Genomic DNA, 19,497 nt, shown 5'->3' on the forward strand with positions numbered 1-19,497 from the left:
TGCTTTGATCTGTTTGGTTTGACCCTAGCCCACCATCCGTACCACCCTCCACCCACCCTAGGTTGGTTGTTGTTTAGTTTGTTAGGCCGTCCGGAGACCGGCCTTGAGGGGGGGGTAATGTCATGGTTTAGTTTTAATTCGGCTTTTGTTGCCATTGGTTTTCGGTTTTTCCACCTTGCTTTAGTTTTAGTTAGGGTTTGACTTTATTTATTGTTTTTATTTTCTCCTTCCCCTCACTTCAGCCTTCCCTTCCACTGCAGTTAGTCACACCTGCCAGCCACTAATTAGCCAGACTCATTTCACCTGCCAGCCTCACTACTTAAGCCTCACTCTGCTGTCACTACTTTGCCGGTCCGTCATCATTCTACACCCGCTCCATGCCAGTCCCTCTGTAAGTCTTTATATTCTGCTGCTCGTTCTTGTAGAAGCTTTGCTTTCTGTCCAGGTGTCTCCTGTGGGCTGCTAACCTGACAAGCTACTCTGGAGAAACTCTGCTCTGTGCCCTGTTGTCTGCTATGGACTGCTAACCTGACTAGCCACTCTGAGTAAGCTCAGATCTATACCATGCCACCCAGCTTTAACGGACTCTCTCCAGCTCCAGCACTCATCGGCTGCTCCAGCCCTGTAAAGTCTCTGGTTTTCATCTTCCACAACTCACCTTCCTAAATAAACTCTCTCTAACTGAGCTCAGTTTGTGTGGTCGTGCTTGGGTTCATGAAGATAAATCATGACAGGACATCATCTCAAGAATAATTGCTTGCATTTCAATATCATTCCAGATAAATAGCAGCTCATTCTATATAAGTATAGATTTAGTACCTTTGGACTCACAAGTGACTCATGAGTGAAGAGGTACTGTATTTATTGAATCTAATGCAACACCTAGGGTCGAATCACAGCTTCATAAGCTTGTTAAAAAGCTTAAAACCCTCTCATCTAATTATTCCAAGGTTGGTAGCATCAACAGTAGAGCAGTACTGCTGATAACCCTCTTTGCTAATTTCTCTGCTGAATGGACTGCAGAAAAAGCTTTGCTGTTTACTTGTTGGAAGTCTGATGATTGTCCATCAGACAGCCATAAAAGAGGAATTCTCTGACTTGTTTATGTCCTCCAAATCTAATTGGTCCCTGCTGCTACTCCTATGGCATGTCATTGGTAGGCTATAAACAACGAAGGGAATGGGCAATTACCTCATATTGCTGGTGGACATGGTAATAGTTATTTGCACACTGAGTCTCCCTCTTAGTGTAGTTATTCCCTACAGCAGGAGAATACAATTTGTGGTCGGTGCACAAGTTAGGGAAAAAAAAGGCTGGTGACCTGTACTATGAGGACGTGATTAAGTATGCCATTAAAGAGTTCAAAACAAATCATTGAGAAATGGTGACAGCAAGCAAATGTTTCCATGCACCCATGGCTCTGTTCGAGATAAATTGCGACTGAATTGCAGTCCCTTTTCAAGACCTACATTTCACAGGGAGACTGTTTGCAAACTATAAATCTAATTTGTTGGAGTCACACTAAATGTCTTAATTTGTTTCAAAAATGAGGTTTAGCATCTTGTTATGTTGAAACCTGTTTAAAATGCAATGTAATAGCGTGGAAAAGAGTGAAATTATTTAGATGAAATCTAATTTGTGAAATGTACATCAAATCTCTTCAAAGCTTTATTGGAGTCACTTCAGGATCTGAAATGCTTTTATTCTGTTATGTTCAGGTTCAAATATGCAAGTGATAATAACAGAGCAGACAATTGCAGAATATTTTGTCCTTTTTATGTTTGTTTCTCTCTTCTGTGCTCTGCATTTTTGAGGAACAAACATCTTTGGACTTCATTGTGTTGCACATAGTATGCAGATCTAGAAATAATTAAAGCTGACTCTTTGGATTGTCCAGCCATAGATACAATTAATACATTCCTTCTAAAACCCTCAGTAGCAATGGAAGCAGATTTTAGATAAAAAGCTATATTTCTTTGATTTAAGCCCATTGGGGGTTTAGCACCAATGTTTAGTTGCAGTCTTTACATACTGTATTTCTGAGTGAATGAGATGATTCAATGTACTGTTTGAGAGCCTATTGCTACTGGCTGACACCAAACATAACTGAATAGGACAGAGTGATCCTCAAAAGGTGTTATAGCTATTAAATACTGCATCACTAAAAACCAAAATGCTAACGTTGTCCTCTGTGATACATTGGGGTGTGTACCAAAGGTTTTGAAAATATGGTTTCACAAATTTTTCCATCTTTTTCCCATCTTTGTTTGATCAACAGGCATTTTAGTAACTCTAGCATGTATTAAAATTGAGCATTAATTTTAAAAACTTGATTATTCACAGTTTTATACTAGAGGTGTAACAATATCTAATGGCACTGGATCTCGCTATATTGCAAGACCAAGTGTTGTCTCAGTTCAGAGAGAATGAATGATTAGAACGATTAGAAAATCAGCTTCAGTGTCCCATCCATGCAAAAGTACAGTAAAGGCTTGTTTCAGTTTTACTCTGACTTAATTATTTGAAATATTATTTGAGATGATAGTTCATACCATCTCTAACTAAAATATGATATATCTATAAGTTATAGTTGCCATGAAATAAAACAATAACTCAAAGTAGCAAATTTATTTTCTGATACTAACAGATTTTTAAAGCTATCTTTACTAGACTTCATGGTGATTCCTAAATACCATTAGACACAATATTAGAAGTGCTTGGAAGAGACTATACCACACAAGGGCATTTTGTTACTATTTGATCGTACTCCAGCGTTCTACATTCAGTCTGGTTGATAGGCTCAATAAATGGCACATTGTTTGACTGATCAGCAAGTAATCTGAGATCATATTTTATTTCATAAAACTTCAAATTTTAAAAAAGGACATGCCTGGATCAGTTTAAAAGAGTAACGGAGTGTCTGAAATTACATATTTTAGCTGAAATATATTTTTGAAAAGTCTGCAATTTGCCGTTTCACTAATTCTTTTAATCAGTAAATCAGTCTGCCATCACTAATGCTTGTAGACTATGTTCATGGTATAACTGATAGAGTAGTTCTGTGTGAGTTGGAAGATTGAGAATATTTTACTTGTGGGCGAGCGCAGCATAGCGGGGAAAAAAGTCGTTTTATTCAGTAAGAGATAGCTTCTTTTATTCCAACAGTGTGATGCATAGAAGATTGAATGGAGAAATATTCACTTTTCATTTTTCTCCAGCAGTTCTATTAATTCTCTCGACATTTGAAGACACTACATTGTTCAATATTAGACTTTGATAAATTATGTCTAAACCATTAATTGGTTTGCAACGAGAAATACGGATTAATTAAAATAAAAAGAGCTTGATCACAGAGCAAATACAATTAAGAATGAAATGAACGGTATGTAAATGTATGAGTATTTATCTTTTATATAAAGAGAGAGGAAAAAAGAAGCCTGGTTGTAGTGGTGCAATATGCTTATTTTGTTTCACATAGAAGTAGCTGACTACTCAGGCTGTACGGTGTTCATTGTGCTCATCAGAGAGATTGCCTAGGGGAAGAAACTGTCTTTGTGGTGGCTGGTTTTTGCAGATAGTGTTCTGTAGCGTTGACCTGAAGGTGAAAGTCTAAACAGTTTGTGTCCAGGATGAATGGGTTCTGCGGAGCTGTTTGCTACCCCATTCCTGAACCCTGACCTAATCAAGTCCTGGATGGAGGGAAGGTCAGCCCCGATGATCCTCTCCACACTACACAGTGATGGCTGTGCACAGGTAAGACTGAATAATGGCAGTGTAGAAGATGACCAGCTGCTATTGTGGAAGGTTTTACTTCTTCAGTTGCCACAGGAAGTAGAGTCTCTGCTGGGCCGTCTTCCGAACAGTGTCTATGTGTGAAGACCGAGAAAGGATCGGTCTGCTAAGGTCCAGTCAGTTGTTTACAGAGAGGAGTGGGGAGAGAAAACAACCCTGGGGGTGCATCAGCGCTAGGGTTGGGAATTGAAAAGATTTTCACGATTCCGATTCCCTTATCGATTCTGTGAAACGATTCGATTCCTTATCGATTCTCTTTTTGATTCCAATTTGGGGAAAAAAGGAGAACAAATAGGTTGATGATGAGCATCAACTTTGTTTACTTAACTATCACAGGACCTTACAAACTAACAAGGTCAAGATGTCCACAGCAAATGTGCAACTGGAGTAACATTTATACTTGTTTGAATTAAAAAAAGGAATATAAGAACAAACTTAAATACAGTAGATGACTTGTTTAGAATACAAGAAAATGTAAGTTTGTTGTGACAGTTGCTTATTAATCTCTCTTTTGATAACCTCAGTCATCTAAATCTAACGGAGAAGGCATCTGTTTAATGAAAAAGCATTACTGTACAATTTTGGGAAATAAACTCATCTCCCCCTGATTTAAATAAATGAGCGTCACCTTTCTCTCGCTCCCTGAACTGCGGAGCAACTTCGTAGCATGTTTCATTACATCCATTGCAATAGCTAGAATCATGTAAGAATTCCAGCAACAAGTAGTTCTAATTAAACATGCTACCAATGAAGGGCTGGATTAACGAGAAAGGCACACTCCCTTAATAACCCCAAAGAGAGGTATGAAATTGGTTTATTTCCAGAAATGGCATATGATTTACTAGGCACCACATTAAGCACAGCCAGTAATCAAACTAGTTACTTATCACCAGAGTTTCCTTCCATGCTGGTCGTAACTTTAGCTTCTGTCCGGTAAGAATCAAAAACACAGGATTCGTTAAAATGTATGTTGTGTGCGCAGGTGTTTCTGCCTGTTGGATGTATTTCCTCCCGCGGATGTAAATCCCATTTTGCAATGATTGCAAAGCGCCTCGTTGGCATCTTTCTCTTCCTTAAAATGAAGCCAAACTTGGCTTCATTTTAAGGAAACTCGACTGTTTACCCGATGGGGCGGCATTTTTTTTGTTTTTTTTTGCCTGGTCACTTCGTACTTGCTTACTGAATACCGTGTGCGTAACTTGCGTAAAAAACGTGATGTAACTTGCGTAACTTTTTATCGTTGTGCTGCTCAGAGCCACAGCACGATGGAATCTAAAAGAGAATCGTTAAGCGAGCTGCCAAACGGTGCCATGGAATTGGAACACACGGAACCGGTTCTGAACAGGATCCGGTTTTCGATTCCCATCCCTAATCAGCGCTGATGGTTCTTGTGCGGAAGAAGATGCTCTTCACCTTCTCCTGCTTCTGCTGGTCAGTCTGGAAACTGGTGAACCTCTAACATTGTGAGATGGGTGAACTTCTGGTGGAGGATGACTGGGTTGATGTTGCTGAAGGCTGAGCTGAAGTCTACAAACAGGACCCTGGCATACATCTAAGTTGATTGCATCTTCTGGTTAGTCGCTGCGTTTATCAGCCAAAGTACTGGAAGCGAGGGAATAAACACTGACAGCCGACATGGCCACAGGTGGAAATAACTCATTAATTAGCTGCAGGAGCAGCAACAGACATACTTACCGAGGGAAGTTGTTGTCAGTTGTTCTATCCGTTGAACTTTCTGACCTGCTGGTTCACATAAATCCAAAGTAAATCTTTGACCATCGCTACTTTCATTCAAAGCATCTGTGGTCAATTTGAGATGTTCTTCCAAAAGTTAAAATGATTAAACACCGATAAAACTCAGATGGGAGACCTCCGCGTTGCAAAGACCCGCCCTACTCTCTTTCTGATTGGCTAATGTCCTGGCTCTGCCAGATTTCATTGGTTGAGTGGAGCTTCTGTTTAAAATCTTGAATAAAAAGTCTACACAGAACATTTTGCGCTCATTTTCCAAATGACGGAAATCTGTCGCAGCGACGGATAACTTTAATGATGATATTACTCATTCAGATCAGAGGGGGGAGGAATGTATCCCCCCTAGGGATAAAACATGAATGACCAGAGGGGGGGGGGGGGCATCACAACCAGAGGGGGGGGGGGGGAATCTCCTCCATCCCCCCCAGCAAATTGCAACCTGGGTATACTTCTTGGGAACTGTGATGATGGTGGAACGCTTAAAACAGTAGAGAACCTCACACAGCTCCAGAAACTTGTTAGAGTTCTGAGTGAAGAAGTGGGGGCCAGTCGGACAGTACAGACTTTCAGGCAGATGACGGAAATACCATCAGATCCTGGATCTTTCCTAGGCCCCATCCAGACAAAGCTGGGTTTGGCTGTATCTCACTAATATCTTGGTCAGATAGAGGATCCCATTCAGATGAAGTGGTCTGTGAAACCAACTACATTTAAAACAGGCTCTCTGAAGCCGCCCCCTGCCATAGCTCTGTTTTCATACCCGTATCTGCATAACAAACTGGTGTGTTCACTTATACAACCTCAACTCTCCCTTAACATGCATATGTTGAACCAAATAACAACAATGCTGGACTTTGGAGTTGCTATTGTGTCTCAGACACAATTCAATTTATTGAATAGACTGTGTAGCAGTGGTCCAGTGTGTTTGTATCTCTAGAGAAGAAAAGGAGTACACTCCTTTACTCTTTTTTCTTCTCTCTTTTAATAAATGAAAATCTGATTAGTGTGGTATGCATATGCTTTCATTCGCTCTGAGTCAACACTTTGCAGATAACCTTTTGGCCTACATGCAAAACAATATGTGTGTTGGAAAACCAACACTGTGAATAATAGTGGCAGCATCGTGCTTTGGGGATGCTTCAGGACAGGAAAAGGCAGGACAGGAACTGTAAAAATGGAAATCCGAAATAAAAACCTGTTAGAGGCTGCAAAAGATTTAAGACAAGGGTTCACCTTACAGTCAAATTATGACTCCCAAATCTATGTCCAAGACCTACTATGAAATGGTCTCGATTAGAGCAGCTCAATGTATCAAATTTCTATTTTTTTTAGTTCTACTTCACAGATAAGAGCTATTATGTGACTGTCTATAACATTAATACCCCCCCCCCCCCCCCATTAAAACATTAACAAGTTTTTCATTGTAACATGACAAAATATGGAAAAGTTCAACGGGTATGAATGTCTTTGCAAGGAACTGTATATCCAAACCTAAAACAACTATCTAATTAGGAGGTTGTTCATTGTTAGTCGTGGATGTAAGGGTGAAGGTCAGATTTAAACTGATTTAATGGAATATAGCTCTGCTGACGTGACTAAACCACAAACTAATGGCACGAAAATGAAATTCACGTATGCCATTCTACAGTGCATTGCAGGATCCTTCTGTCATCTTGTTCTTTAGATAACAGACCGCTTGGTGAATATTGTTTTTTTTTGTGTGTGTTTGCTACTGCTGGCATAGAGACATTTTTTTATTTAAATATCTAATGTGTACAAAATTACAGACATAAACACATAGTCACTGGGAGGTTTATAACAAGTAATTTACTAGGAAGGCTGTAAAAGAATACGGCCCAGTAAAGTCTGAACGGACAGCACATACAGACAGCATTGCAGTCTAATAGATAACCCTGCGCCATTAGCCTCCTAATAAAGCATCAGCCAGCATCCACTAACCTGGTTGACATAGTTTTGAGTCAGAAACTGATTATTTTATGTGTTTCACAAAAATACAAATGAGTATTCAAGATTACAGAAAAATGTGTTCATGAATCATGGTCCATGTAGGGCTCCAGCTTGTGTTGGTAAAATATTCTACAGTCCTGAAAGGGTATACAGTCATGTAAAAACGGTAGGACACTTGATGACAGTCTGTGTTTTTCTAACGTATTTGGACATATAGTTCTTAAATATCAATTTAGACAATACGGAGAAATGCAGGTAATATAGAAAAATTACAAAAACTGTTTCCATTTTCTGTAAAACTTAACTAAAAACACCGTTTCTGGTAGGGAATAAATTAGGACAATCCCACATTTATACTCAACTAAATTGTCTAAAGTTAAACATGGGCGCAGAGCATTAGAACATTAAAACATCAAAGCTCTGGATTTTGAGGGTTATTTTCATGTTTAAATGTCAGACGTTTATTTGGTATGCCCATGGCGGTGAAATGAGAATGAACACGGTGTTCAGTTCAAAAGAGCTGTCTGAAGGCCTTCAGAAACAAGATTGTAGCAGTTTATGATTCTGAAAGGCTCAAAAGAATTTGAAATAAGTCATTTCACTTTTATGAAAATAGTCTACAAGAAAAGGACATTCAAAACAGCTGCCAACATGCCCAGGTCTGCCCACCCAAGCAAGGTCACCCTGAAAGCAAACTGCAAGTTGCTAAAATAAGTCTATAAAACCCCTAAAATGTCATCACAGTACCTATTGTAGGCTCTTGCTGCTGTTGATTTGAAAGTGCATCTATTTGCATTCAGAAAGCAGCTGCACATGTTTAACTTCCACGGCAGGTTTGCAAGGAAAAACCTTTGCACTCCAAGAAAAATATGATGGGCAGCCTAAAGTTTGTCAGAGAAAATTTAGACAGACATCTGGAATAATGTTCTTCAGACAGAGTAGGGACAGAAAACAGCACATGTTTGGTAAAAATAAATAAAATAAATAAATACGGGTTTTCAGTTAAATAAATTCTCATACTAACTGGGAAGCACAGAAGTTACATGAAGTTACAAGAAGTGTCATGGTTTGGAAATGCTTTGCTGGAGCTGAACCTGGCTAACTCACCATCATGGTTCCCCCATGACATCTATGTATCTTAGAGCGTTTGAGAATAATGTGAGATCTGTTAAAAATAATTTAGATGGGTAAACTTGTTTAGATTGATATGCCAAAGGGGGTAAAATAGGCTATTTATGTCTGGGGTTTCCTGAATTATTCCTTCAACAGAAAATAATTTCCTTTTGTGTTGATATCCTCTGTTTAATGAGTAGAAAGGAAACATTTGTTCAGGCACAAATGAATCCTCTTATTTTCAAGACATAGAAATTATATTACACATGATTTAATTGTGAGCATTTCTTGATAACACCACGAATGACTGTTTATTAGGAGTAGCCAAGTTTTTGTCCTGACTGTATATGTGAAACCCATCCCATTTAACCTGGTAATTTAAATATTAATCTTAACAATTTCCCCACATTTATGCCGTGTCCTACCATTTAACTGGTTGTAGACCACATCCTCCAGCCTCTCCAGCCGCTGAAGAATAGACTGCCTGTCCACCGAGTTGGAAACTTTTCCATTCCTTGCTCTCAGCCTCTGGTCAGAGAGGCGCCCCAGCTGGATTAGCTCCTCGGATCGGTCCTGGATCCTGCAGTACACCGAGAACAAGATGATCCCCACAAACACCAGGATGTTGACGGTCAGCAAAGTTTTGATTTTGCGTGCCACAGCCATGAAAAAAGAGAGTTCTGGTCTGGCTGACTCGGTCAAGCCCAGCGGTTGTCCATGCGTGGTGGAGTTTTTAGTGCTGACTGGCTCATTCAGCACCGCGGACAGCTCAGGAGGCTGCGCTCGGAGTCATCTCGCTGGAAGTTCAAGACCGGGGGAAAGGTTGCACGGCTCCAGCCGGAGTACGACGTTTCTTTTCTGGGTTTTAATTTAATTTAATTTTATTTACGGGCTTCCGCAGGAACAGTTTTACGTGCACGATGCTCAAACTAAGCGTTGCATACGAAGAATGACGCCAGGGAAGGCATATCCCTTCCAAACAGCGGACGACAGTTGCAAAACATCTCTCCCCCGCAACGTGGGAAGTCGCCAGCTCTGCTAATCCCGATGTATCTCTTCCATCATGCAGGTAACTCTCTGATATGGCCGCTTGTGCCGAAGCATTTATTCCCCGTCGCTGGCTTTCTTTTGCATCTTTTTTTATGAAGACGGTGGTAGTCACCCGATCCCTCCCGCTCTTCAAATATGAACCCGAGGTGCGTCCAATAAATATGAGCTGGCTTTAAAAAAAAATAAGAGGCGGTGTTTCTCTATCTCTCCCTTGCCCTTTTCCGCTCCTCGCCTCCTCCCGTCAGTTAATCGCAGCAGCCCCTCGTCGCCGCTGCAGCCTGAAGGTGGGTCGAGGGCAGATTTGTCCTTAAACGCAGCCGTCGCTCAGCGTTGGTGGGAGAAATGCAGCCGGGCTCTGCTCTCTGTCCCTCCTCTCCTCTCCTCACCTCTCCTCTCCTCTCCTCTCCTCTCAGCCGCTCCACTTCGCTTTGCTCTGTGACAGGGAGGAAGGGCCGCCGCTGCGTCCTGACGTTTAGAGCCGCTATCATGAATATTCAGGGTTTGAGCTGACTGGAAGAGATGCACGGGGCGAGCACATAAGCCGCGAAACGCTTCCACTCGGCAGAGCAGCCCCTCTCAGTTAGTGAACTGTGAAAATGTGCGTGAAGATGTGTTAACAGACGAGCTGATCCGTGATGCGTGGAGGTTAGAGCGTTTCCCATACACTGCAACTCAAAGCGGTTTTAAAAGTGTCCATTATACAACTGGCTTTGCACGCTTTAGAAGAGCGGCGTCCACCCTAGAATTTACATCTGACTAAAACTAACGCGGTATTTTAGTGGCGCAAAGTGCATCTCTCATTGCCGACAGGAGGTACAAACTTTCCCCCCATTTTGTCACGTTCGGCCAAACTTCAATGTATTGCATTGCGACTTTATAGGTGACACATGAAAAACAAATTAGCACATATTTGTTAAGTAGAAGAAAAACATTATATATGTCTGAAAACTTTGAAGAACCTCTCCTTGCAATTGGAGCTGAAGTCCTTTGGGGTGTGTTTACCGGCTTTGCGTATCTTGGAAGTCATCTTTCAAGCCGCGCCTGACTGATGAATTCTCCCGGGTGTACCCAATGACCATTGGAGACTTTTAGAGTGATATAGGTGAGCAATAGCCCCCCACCCCACCCCAACACACACACACACACACACACACACACACACACACACACACACACACACACACACACACACACACACACACACACACACACACGGTATAGTGAAAAGTAAGACTTAGTATAATAAAGCAAAACACAAAAACACTGATGTAAAAAAACTAGAGAGCCCCCTCAACACTTACACCGCACCGACCCATTTGACTAGTGGGCCAAAATGTTTGCACTCATCTTGAACAGGCTATGTTTTTCTACTTATCTGGTGTGTCCCAAAGCCTTTTTTCCCACATTGTAGGAAACATTTAAAATGACATGTTTCTGTAAACAATGACTTTCACCATGCCAATCACTCATAAAATGCCAGATATGAGGAGCACGTGTCCTATAACACATTTAAGCTGTGCATCTCTGGAGCTCCTCCATAGTTAACATGGAGCTACTGGCCCCTGGCCAGTAGTGTCAGTTTAAATGGACGTCCATTTTTTGGTAAGTTTCTGTTGTACTCTTTTCAGTTTGGATTATGTATTGAACCGTGCTTTGTATAATGTTCAAGGATAAACATAATATTTTATAACCTAATCCTATTCAATTATTATTATTATTATTATTATTATTATTATTATTATTATTATTATTATTATTATTATTATTATTATTATTATTATTATTATTATTATTATTATTATCTATTAACTTTTCCACAACGTTATCTCTGACCTGTCCGTTTCTTGGTCTTCCTTATGCTGTTTTTTTTGCTAATAACAATGTATTTTACTATCATAAACCTCTAAGGACTATGACTGTAGAACAACTGATATATTACATACAGGTAGACTTTGTTTAATAATCAGATGATGCCTGACAGCAATGTGTCGCTATAATTTAGGTATATAGGAGTAAAACAGGCTGGATACAAATGCACTGCACACTTGTAAGATTTTTATTTGTAAAATCGAAAACCATATTTTTATCCACTTCACAATTATGTGCTACTTTGTGCTGGCCTATCCCACAAAAATTCCAATCAATACATTAAAGTTTGACATGAAGAAAACTAGAAAAGATAAAGGGGTATGAATGCTTTCTCAAGGTTTTGTGTTTCAGACATAACACAGCTAACATAGCGGCAGGCAGTGGGTTTAAACGACTTCCCTCAATAACCTGCCTCCTGTAATAACCAGCTAATTATGGCTCTAACAAATCCTGCACAAAGACACTGGCTGTGTACTTTGATCACTTCACACCACCAAAGGAATGAAGGTCTATTCTTCCCCATCTTATTCTACGCTTTATGATCAGATGCTGAGCAGAACTTTAATCCATGCTGGCATGAAAGGAAGCTTGTACAATCCTTGATGATCTTCAAGATGAGACAAATTCTGAGTTTGTAAGTAACAGAATCAAAAGCTAATATTTAAGATCTTTAGAGTGATCTACTGCCCCAAGCAACCAGATGTGTTAATGTCTGTTTTAAAAGCCCCTTCCATCCAATATGAGGGAAAAAAAGAACCGAATGAGTGATTGTCCTTTGCTCTTTGTGTAATAACAAAGGATTTTTTCTTTCACAGATTATAACCCATATATCCAGACCAGTCGTAATGTTTTCCACCTCTATATTTAAAATGATCAGTTTTGTTTATACAGAGTCTATAATCGGAATTTCCGCAGTACATGAGTGCCTTTACAAAAGATGCTGATTTGATTCAGGGTTTGCAGAAACAGACTGGGGAAATCAGTTACAGCTACCTCTGCAGCCTCAGAACAGGCCCCAACACAGCTGCTTATACAGCAGCTACAGTATCACCACCACCCCCACCCCACCCCCATGCTGCTTTGTAAGAGTCTCAGAGGATTTCTTCTCTGTTTTCAGCATTCAGCACCCTGCATGCCTCTGTGGCTGCAGACACTGGCACTGAAAAGTGTTTTAATCATATTAACCTGGGTCAGTGCCCGCTGCACTTTAGCCATCCCACTCTGTGGTGTTGCCACTTGAACATATTCAGTGGGAGGACACAGACCAGACAGAAATATGTGGATGTGGCCCTGTTGTAACTGCCAAAAATTATCCACCCATTCATCTGTCTGTGTTCACAGAAAATACTGAAACTACCCAGACACTGATGGGTTAGTTGTGAAATCAATACACTGTCAGTTATTTGCTCATTTTAAACAAAGGCATTAATAACTACAGTGGATATAAAAGCCTGCTATGTATATACACATAGCAGGCTTCTGTAACATGAAAAAAATGACGAAGATAAATAATTCCCAAAGAAAAGTCTTAATATAACATATACCATTTAAGACTAAATTGACAAACTATAGAAATTGTTTAAATCTGTTTGCACTCATGCAAACATTGTTAGCCAAATGCTTCATTGATGAATGTTTTGATTAAATTGTAGCAGTGTTCTTTAGTTGGAGTGTGTAATCAGTCCATATCTTGTCTAGATTATATTTCCCAACTCTATCTTGCAGAAGTTCTCAACATCTCCTACATTAAGATTGCGTCCTTTTGTAAATGGTTATCTTCAGGTGATCCCACAGAGTTTCTTCCAGATTTAGACCGCATCTCTGGTTAGGCCATTTAAAACCCTGACCTTTTCCTCATGAAGTCATTCTTCTTTTGATTTTGACATATATTTGAACTTTGAACGATCAGCTTTCTAGCAGACACCCACAGGTTTTATGTAAAAATGGATGGGTATTTAGAGGTGTTCCTCATGTCATCTACCTTGGCAGTTTAATCTGATAAGCAATGCCAGATCATCAATGCCGACCCCCCCCCCCCCCCCCAGCACCCCACCAACAACAACAACACAATCATGTTTCACTGTGGGTTTAGTGTTCATGTGCTGATATGCTGTGTTGATTTGTGTCAAAACTATCTTCTGGGCTTGGGCCAGAATGTGAAGATTGTCTCATCAAACCAAAAATAATTCTTTATCAAGATTTTGTTAAATTGTAATCAGGCCTGAATGTCAACCCTGCTCCTTAGGCCAGACCTATGGAGAATATGGCGGCTGCTATCACAGTAACCCACTGAAGGAGTAATATCACTGTTCTGTCATATTATTGCCAATTAATGATCACTGTCTTCTTTTAAAATTCTTCTGTCTATCCTACACTTGACTGACATATTGTGTGCTATGAGATAACTTTGATTAATTTTAAGCAGCCCAAAACTCTGTTTTAAACTGAATAATAGAAATGTCAAAATGTCAGAAAAAATAAAAAAGCTGAAATTTGATTTACAGTTAATCAGATTCTTTGTAACTGATCCCAACTGTGTACCCAATCAAACCGAATGGCTCAACCTAATCAGCAAGTATTACTTTGTAATTCCACATACTCTGCTCATGTACGTCTGTTCTGTTCCAGACCACCTCTGTGGGTCAGAGAAATGTAGGGAAACTACAAATGGCTTCATGCTGTTATACTAGAAAGGATAACATCTTCATCTTGGAAGGATAACATGTGCTGCAAACAAAATGCATTCATGTTTAAGGTTTGTTAGCAAGTTTTTTAATGCAAAAAACAAGCCTCAATTGTCAAATTAATTTCAAGTTACTGACCCAAGTGAATCCATGTAAAAGGCAGGCTCAAACCTTATGAAATCAATGCACAGGAAATCAACACCAATACAAGTTCTGCTCAAGCAGCAAGACATGACAAACAGAATTACAGACAGCACAACAACAAAGGAAACCTAGACATAACCACTATGGAAGAAATGTATGCATGACTGACAGATATGGTTATTTAAAATTTAGACCAGATGTGATTGGGAGGTAGAAACAACTATAAGAGCTAACACTTAATCTGGATGGCATTGACTTGGCCTCTGCTCTGGTAATAAAGTAAAACATTTTGGTGTTAATTTCGACCAAGACATGTAATTTAAATCCCATATTAAACAGGTTTCCAGAGTTTCCTTTTTTCACCTACAGAATATTGCCAAAATTAGAAATATTCTGTCCAGGGGTGATGCTGAAAAACTATTCCATGCATTTGTTTTTCAAGGCTGGACTATTGTAATTCTTTACTATCAGGACGTCCACAAAATGCAGTTCAAAATCTTCGGCTGATCCAAAATGCTGCAGCAAGCGTTCTGATGAAAATCAACTAGAGGGATCATATTTCTCCAATTTTAGCTTCCCTTCATTGGCTTCCTGTTAAATCAAGAATATAATTTGAGATTCTTTTTCTAACGTATAAGGCCCTTAATAATCAAGCTCCATCATATATCAGAGCTCTGATTACCCCATATGTTCCTAACAGAGCACTTTGCTCTCAGACTGCAGGTCTGCTGGTGGTTCCTAGAGTCTCTAAAAGTAGAATGGGAGGCAGATCCTTTAGCTATCAGGCTCCTCTCCTGTGGAACCAACTCCCAGTTTTGGTCCACCAGGCAGACACCCTGTCTAAATGACTGTTGTCACTTTAGCTTTTAACTTTTTGTTCTCTCTCTTTTTGTGATCATAGTAGGTACACCTGCCTGGCGTTCTGTTAGCTGTGACATCATCCAGGGAAGACAGATCACCCGCTATTACCATCTAACGTAGAACAGATTACTGGATCAATGTGTGCTTCTGTGCTTGTTTGTCTCTCTTGTTGTGTCTCTGCTCTGTCTTCTGTAACCCCCAGTCGGTCGAGGCAGATGACCGTTCACACTGAGCCTGGTTCTATTGGAGGTTTTCCTTCCCGTTAATGGGGAGTTTTCCTCCCCACTGTCGCTTCATGCTTGCTCAGTATGAGGGATTGCTGCAAAGCCGTGGACAATGCAGACGACTCTCCCTATGGCTGTACGCTTCTTCAGGAGGAGTGAATGCTGCTTGTTGGGACTTTGATGCGACTGGGTTCCCCCTATATAGGACATTTTTGACCAATCTGTATAATCTGACCCAATCTGTATAATATGATTGAATTTGACTTTGTAAAGTGCCTTGAGATTACATGTTTCATGAATTGGTGCTATATAAATAAAATTTAATTAAATTGAATTGAATTGATTTGTGCTTGGATGTTGGATTTTCTAATGTGGAAACACAGAGGTGTAAAATCAGCGTTGCGGTCAACAGATTGCATCTAATTTAATTATTGGCATAAACAATACAGAATAACTTCTGCATGTGAATGTTTATGTTTAGAGTAAAATCAAACAAACCGAGACAAATACATCAGTATTGGTCTATGATGCTGCTAGAAGTTAGCATGACGACAACTAAGAGATGGTAGCAAATCCCACTGGTTTGCCAACTTGGAACCAAAGCAAGTCAAATCACACACACATCCTTGTTTTAAATACTTACTGAGGACTGTGCCTTGACTTCCTTTGACTTCCATCCATTTTCATTCCTTTCTATGGCCTAACCCTGACTCTAAATCTAACCATACCAGTACAAACCTAACCCTAACGTAAACCTAACTGATACCCTTGTCCTAAACCTAACCCCCAGTACCCCAAAACAAAAAATAAAATCATAAAAAACTTAAAAAAAATTTTTTATTTTGTTTTCATCTCTTTCCTTTTATAAATGATTGTAAATGTTTTCTGTACTTGCTTTGCTGAAGGTTTTATGAGCAGATGTTGATGATTTGATCTTTGTGAGTTATTTTGACGTTTTAAGCACCCTGGATCTGGGACTGTTGTATGAAACGTGTTCTATAAATAAACTTGACTTCAAATGTTGCTTGTACTTTATGTTCAATTGTCCTTTTTAATGGCTCTTTATAATAGGCTATGCAGACTGTATTATTTTTTCTCCCTTTGTGACCCGTTGAGATGATGGCGATAACCTTATTCACATGAAAACTATTGTAATTGAAGGTTACCTGATAACATGTAAAAAAGACTGAACTAAAGCTAAAATGACGATGCTGGCCAGTGTTGGATAAAATCAGGAAGAAATATGAATGTCACTGTCAGATGTTAACAGTCAGTGAGCTCAATAGGTTCAGTAAAACCTTTGACTTTACATATTTGACCGACTATCAGTTTAGCATTAAAGAGATAAAATACCTTGAATGCAGGTGAGGTGAGCAATATCCTGAGTAGCCCTTGCTTGGAGGGTAATAACTACATAGATATTGTAAGTCCTTTATTTGGAAGATTTTACACTCCACAGAGGTCAGTTTACAGTCTGATTCAAAAGAGGCAAACATGTTTCTGCAGAGAGTTCTTGGTTAAAGGTGAAAAGATCACATACAGGCATAATAAAGGTCATCACATTATTATTCTTTACTTTTTATCTTTAGTATTATATATGTTGTATTTAACATCTCATCAAGTTTCTTTGTTTTCTTTTTTTATTAGTATTAGTATTGAAGACGCCATCATACACTTGCTTCAATAAACCTAATTTCATCTGGACAAAGTGGGCTACAATGTGAGGATAATGTTCTTTGACTCTTCAATTAATTTAATTCAGCCTGATCTGCTTTGTCAGTCTCAGTTGGAGGCTTAACAATTGCCTGAATCAAAGACTACCTGACAAACAGACAGGGGAGTAGTTTGTCTAACCAGGTAGTCAGCAGCACAGTAGCATCACAGAGAAATGTACTCTCACCATTGCTTTTCAACCTGTACCCCTCAGACTTTCAGTGCAAGACAAAGTCCTATCATCTACAGAAAGGCTCAGATGACTGCGGTTGTGGGGTGTGTCAGAAATAACTAGAAAAAGATTACACAGTCAGAGTCAAGTGCTTTGTGGCATGGTGTGGAAACAATGATCTCATCTTGAATGTGAATAAAGCAAAGGAGTTGATTGTAGATTTCAGAAGAAACAGGACTAGGTCAACACGATATCATTCATGGGAGAAAAAGTGGAGGAGAACAAAAACCTCGGTGTTCACCCAGACAACAAACTACACTGGAAATGCGACTGTCAAATTGTCTACAAGAAGGGACAGAGCTCTGTCCTCTGCTATCATTTCTTGGGGTGGCAGCATCCATGGCAGTGACTTAAAAAAGCTCAATAAGGTGATAAAGAAGGTCCGCCCTGTTCTGGGGACTCCTCTAGAACCTCAGGAAAGGATTTTATAAAGAAGGATTCTCCGTAAAATGAAGACCATTACGGACAACACTGAGCATCCTCTTCATCAGACTGTCGTACAACAACTGAGTATCTTCAGACAGAAGGTTCTCCAGGTCCGCTGTAAGACAGACAGCTACAGAAAATTCTTCCTGCGTGTAACCATCAGCATCTACAACAACTTGTGGAAGAATCCTTCATACTAAAACAACATCTCATTTCCCTTTGGGATAAATTAAGTATTTTCAAATTAAACTAAATTTAACTTGTCAGTTTTGCTTTTTCTTTCAAACTCAAAGCTATTTCTGGTACCCTGTGATTTTAAAGTAATTTAACATGTATTATTGGATGTGTTAATAGGCATATTATTGGAATTTAATTAAAGGAAAAACCCTGTCATTTGAAAACAAAAGCACACTGCATGCAGAAGAACTTCAATCAAATTACATTAATAAACATCAGGAAGAAAAGCAATGCCCCTATCCCCATGTAACAGACTTAGAGATAACATAAAGGAACCACCTAAGCAATTAACTGTATTGGATTGTTTAAAGTATAATATTGCCTTAAGGGGAACATAGATTACGAGGTGTGACTCATCAATTGACACAGGTCACTGCATCTGACACACATTGAGCACATTTCTCTAAACTGTGCAAAGACAGAACAGATTACTTGTCTTTCAAAACCCAAAGGTATGTTATACTAGAACAGCTGTGAATGGTTGTATTAGAAGGGTTGATGTTCCTGAATAGATGATTTTAAATCTGGAGTCTGATAATCATCACAAAGATTTGTCAGGAAAACGATTAAGGTGAGTTTCAAGTAGTAAATGTGTTACAGTATTTGAAAAAATTATTTGGGAAGTCAAACAATCTAGAGTAAGGAAGTGGTTCATAGAGAAGGATGCTGCATTAATTTGACCTCCGTATGGCTGCCCTTAATTTTGCTTTTGTACTTTTACAGTTTGTGTTGTTGACAGGTGGCTGCATTTCATACAGGACCATCTGTCATGGGATGTTTCAGACAAACTAATAAGACTAACTACACATCAATTTATATTAAACTTGACTCCAATAAATATTACTCAGCAGTAGGAAGACTATCAAAGTGATTTTGATTTGATCATGGGTAATAATGTGTCATATTTCAAAAGATCTTTTTTTTTCTAACGATCTTAGATTTTGGTTATAAAAGATCTTGATTCGAGGGGCTGCACAGTGGTCCAGTGGGTAGCATTGTTGCAGGTATATGGTGACAGGTGAGCAGAGTTGGGACTAATTAACTGCACCAGCAGGTGAAGTTAGTTAAGGTGCTGGTGGCAGGGAAGAGTTGAGCATGGAGGGGAGATTAACACTAAAACAGTCCAAAAACAAAAGCAAAACCCCAAATCATGACAACATGTTTATGAAAGCTTTCATAAGCCATCATTTTCTCAATAAAATCTTGATGCTTCAGCAGTTTTTTTCGGCTTGTTTTTGTATTCATGCCTTCATCGCGTTGACCAGAAATAATAATCTAAGGGTTAAGATGGCCTTTTGCATTAATATTGCTCACACATTGTTGTAATATCATGGATGCTGAATAGCAAGACTTAGAACTGAGGAAATTAAAAATAAATCATGCAAGTCTCACCGTAACAAAAAGGTTGTTAAAAAATACAAAATGTGTTTCC

General features: G+C 39.4%; 1 protein-coding gene across 1 annotated transcript in view; it reads right to left on the reverse strand.

Annotated features, from left to right (window-relative positions):
* Positions 1 to 10,442, reverse strand: part of galnt9 (polypeptide N-acetylgalactosaminyltransferase 9) — a 140,524-nt gene extending 130,082 nt beyond the window's left edge. The window contains exon 1 of the mRNA XM_036143973.1: positions 9,051 to 10,442. Coding sequence (XP_035999866.1) covers positions 9,051 to 9,291 — 241 coding nt within the window. The 5' untranslated portion in view covers positions 9,292 to 10,442. The remainder of the gene's footprint in view (positions 1 to 9,050) is intronic.
* Positions 10,443 to 19,497: the final 9,055 nt, after the last annotated feature.

This window comes from Fundulus heteroclitus, chromosome 12, assembly GCF_011125445.2.
Source record: "Fundulus heteroclitus isolate FHET01 chromosome 12, MU-UCD_Fhet_4.1, whole genome shotgun sequence".
Lineage (NCBI taxonomy): Eukaryota > Metazoa > Chordata > Actinopteri > Cyprinodontiformes > Fundulidae > Fundulus > Fundulus heteroclitus.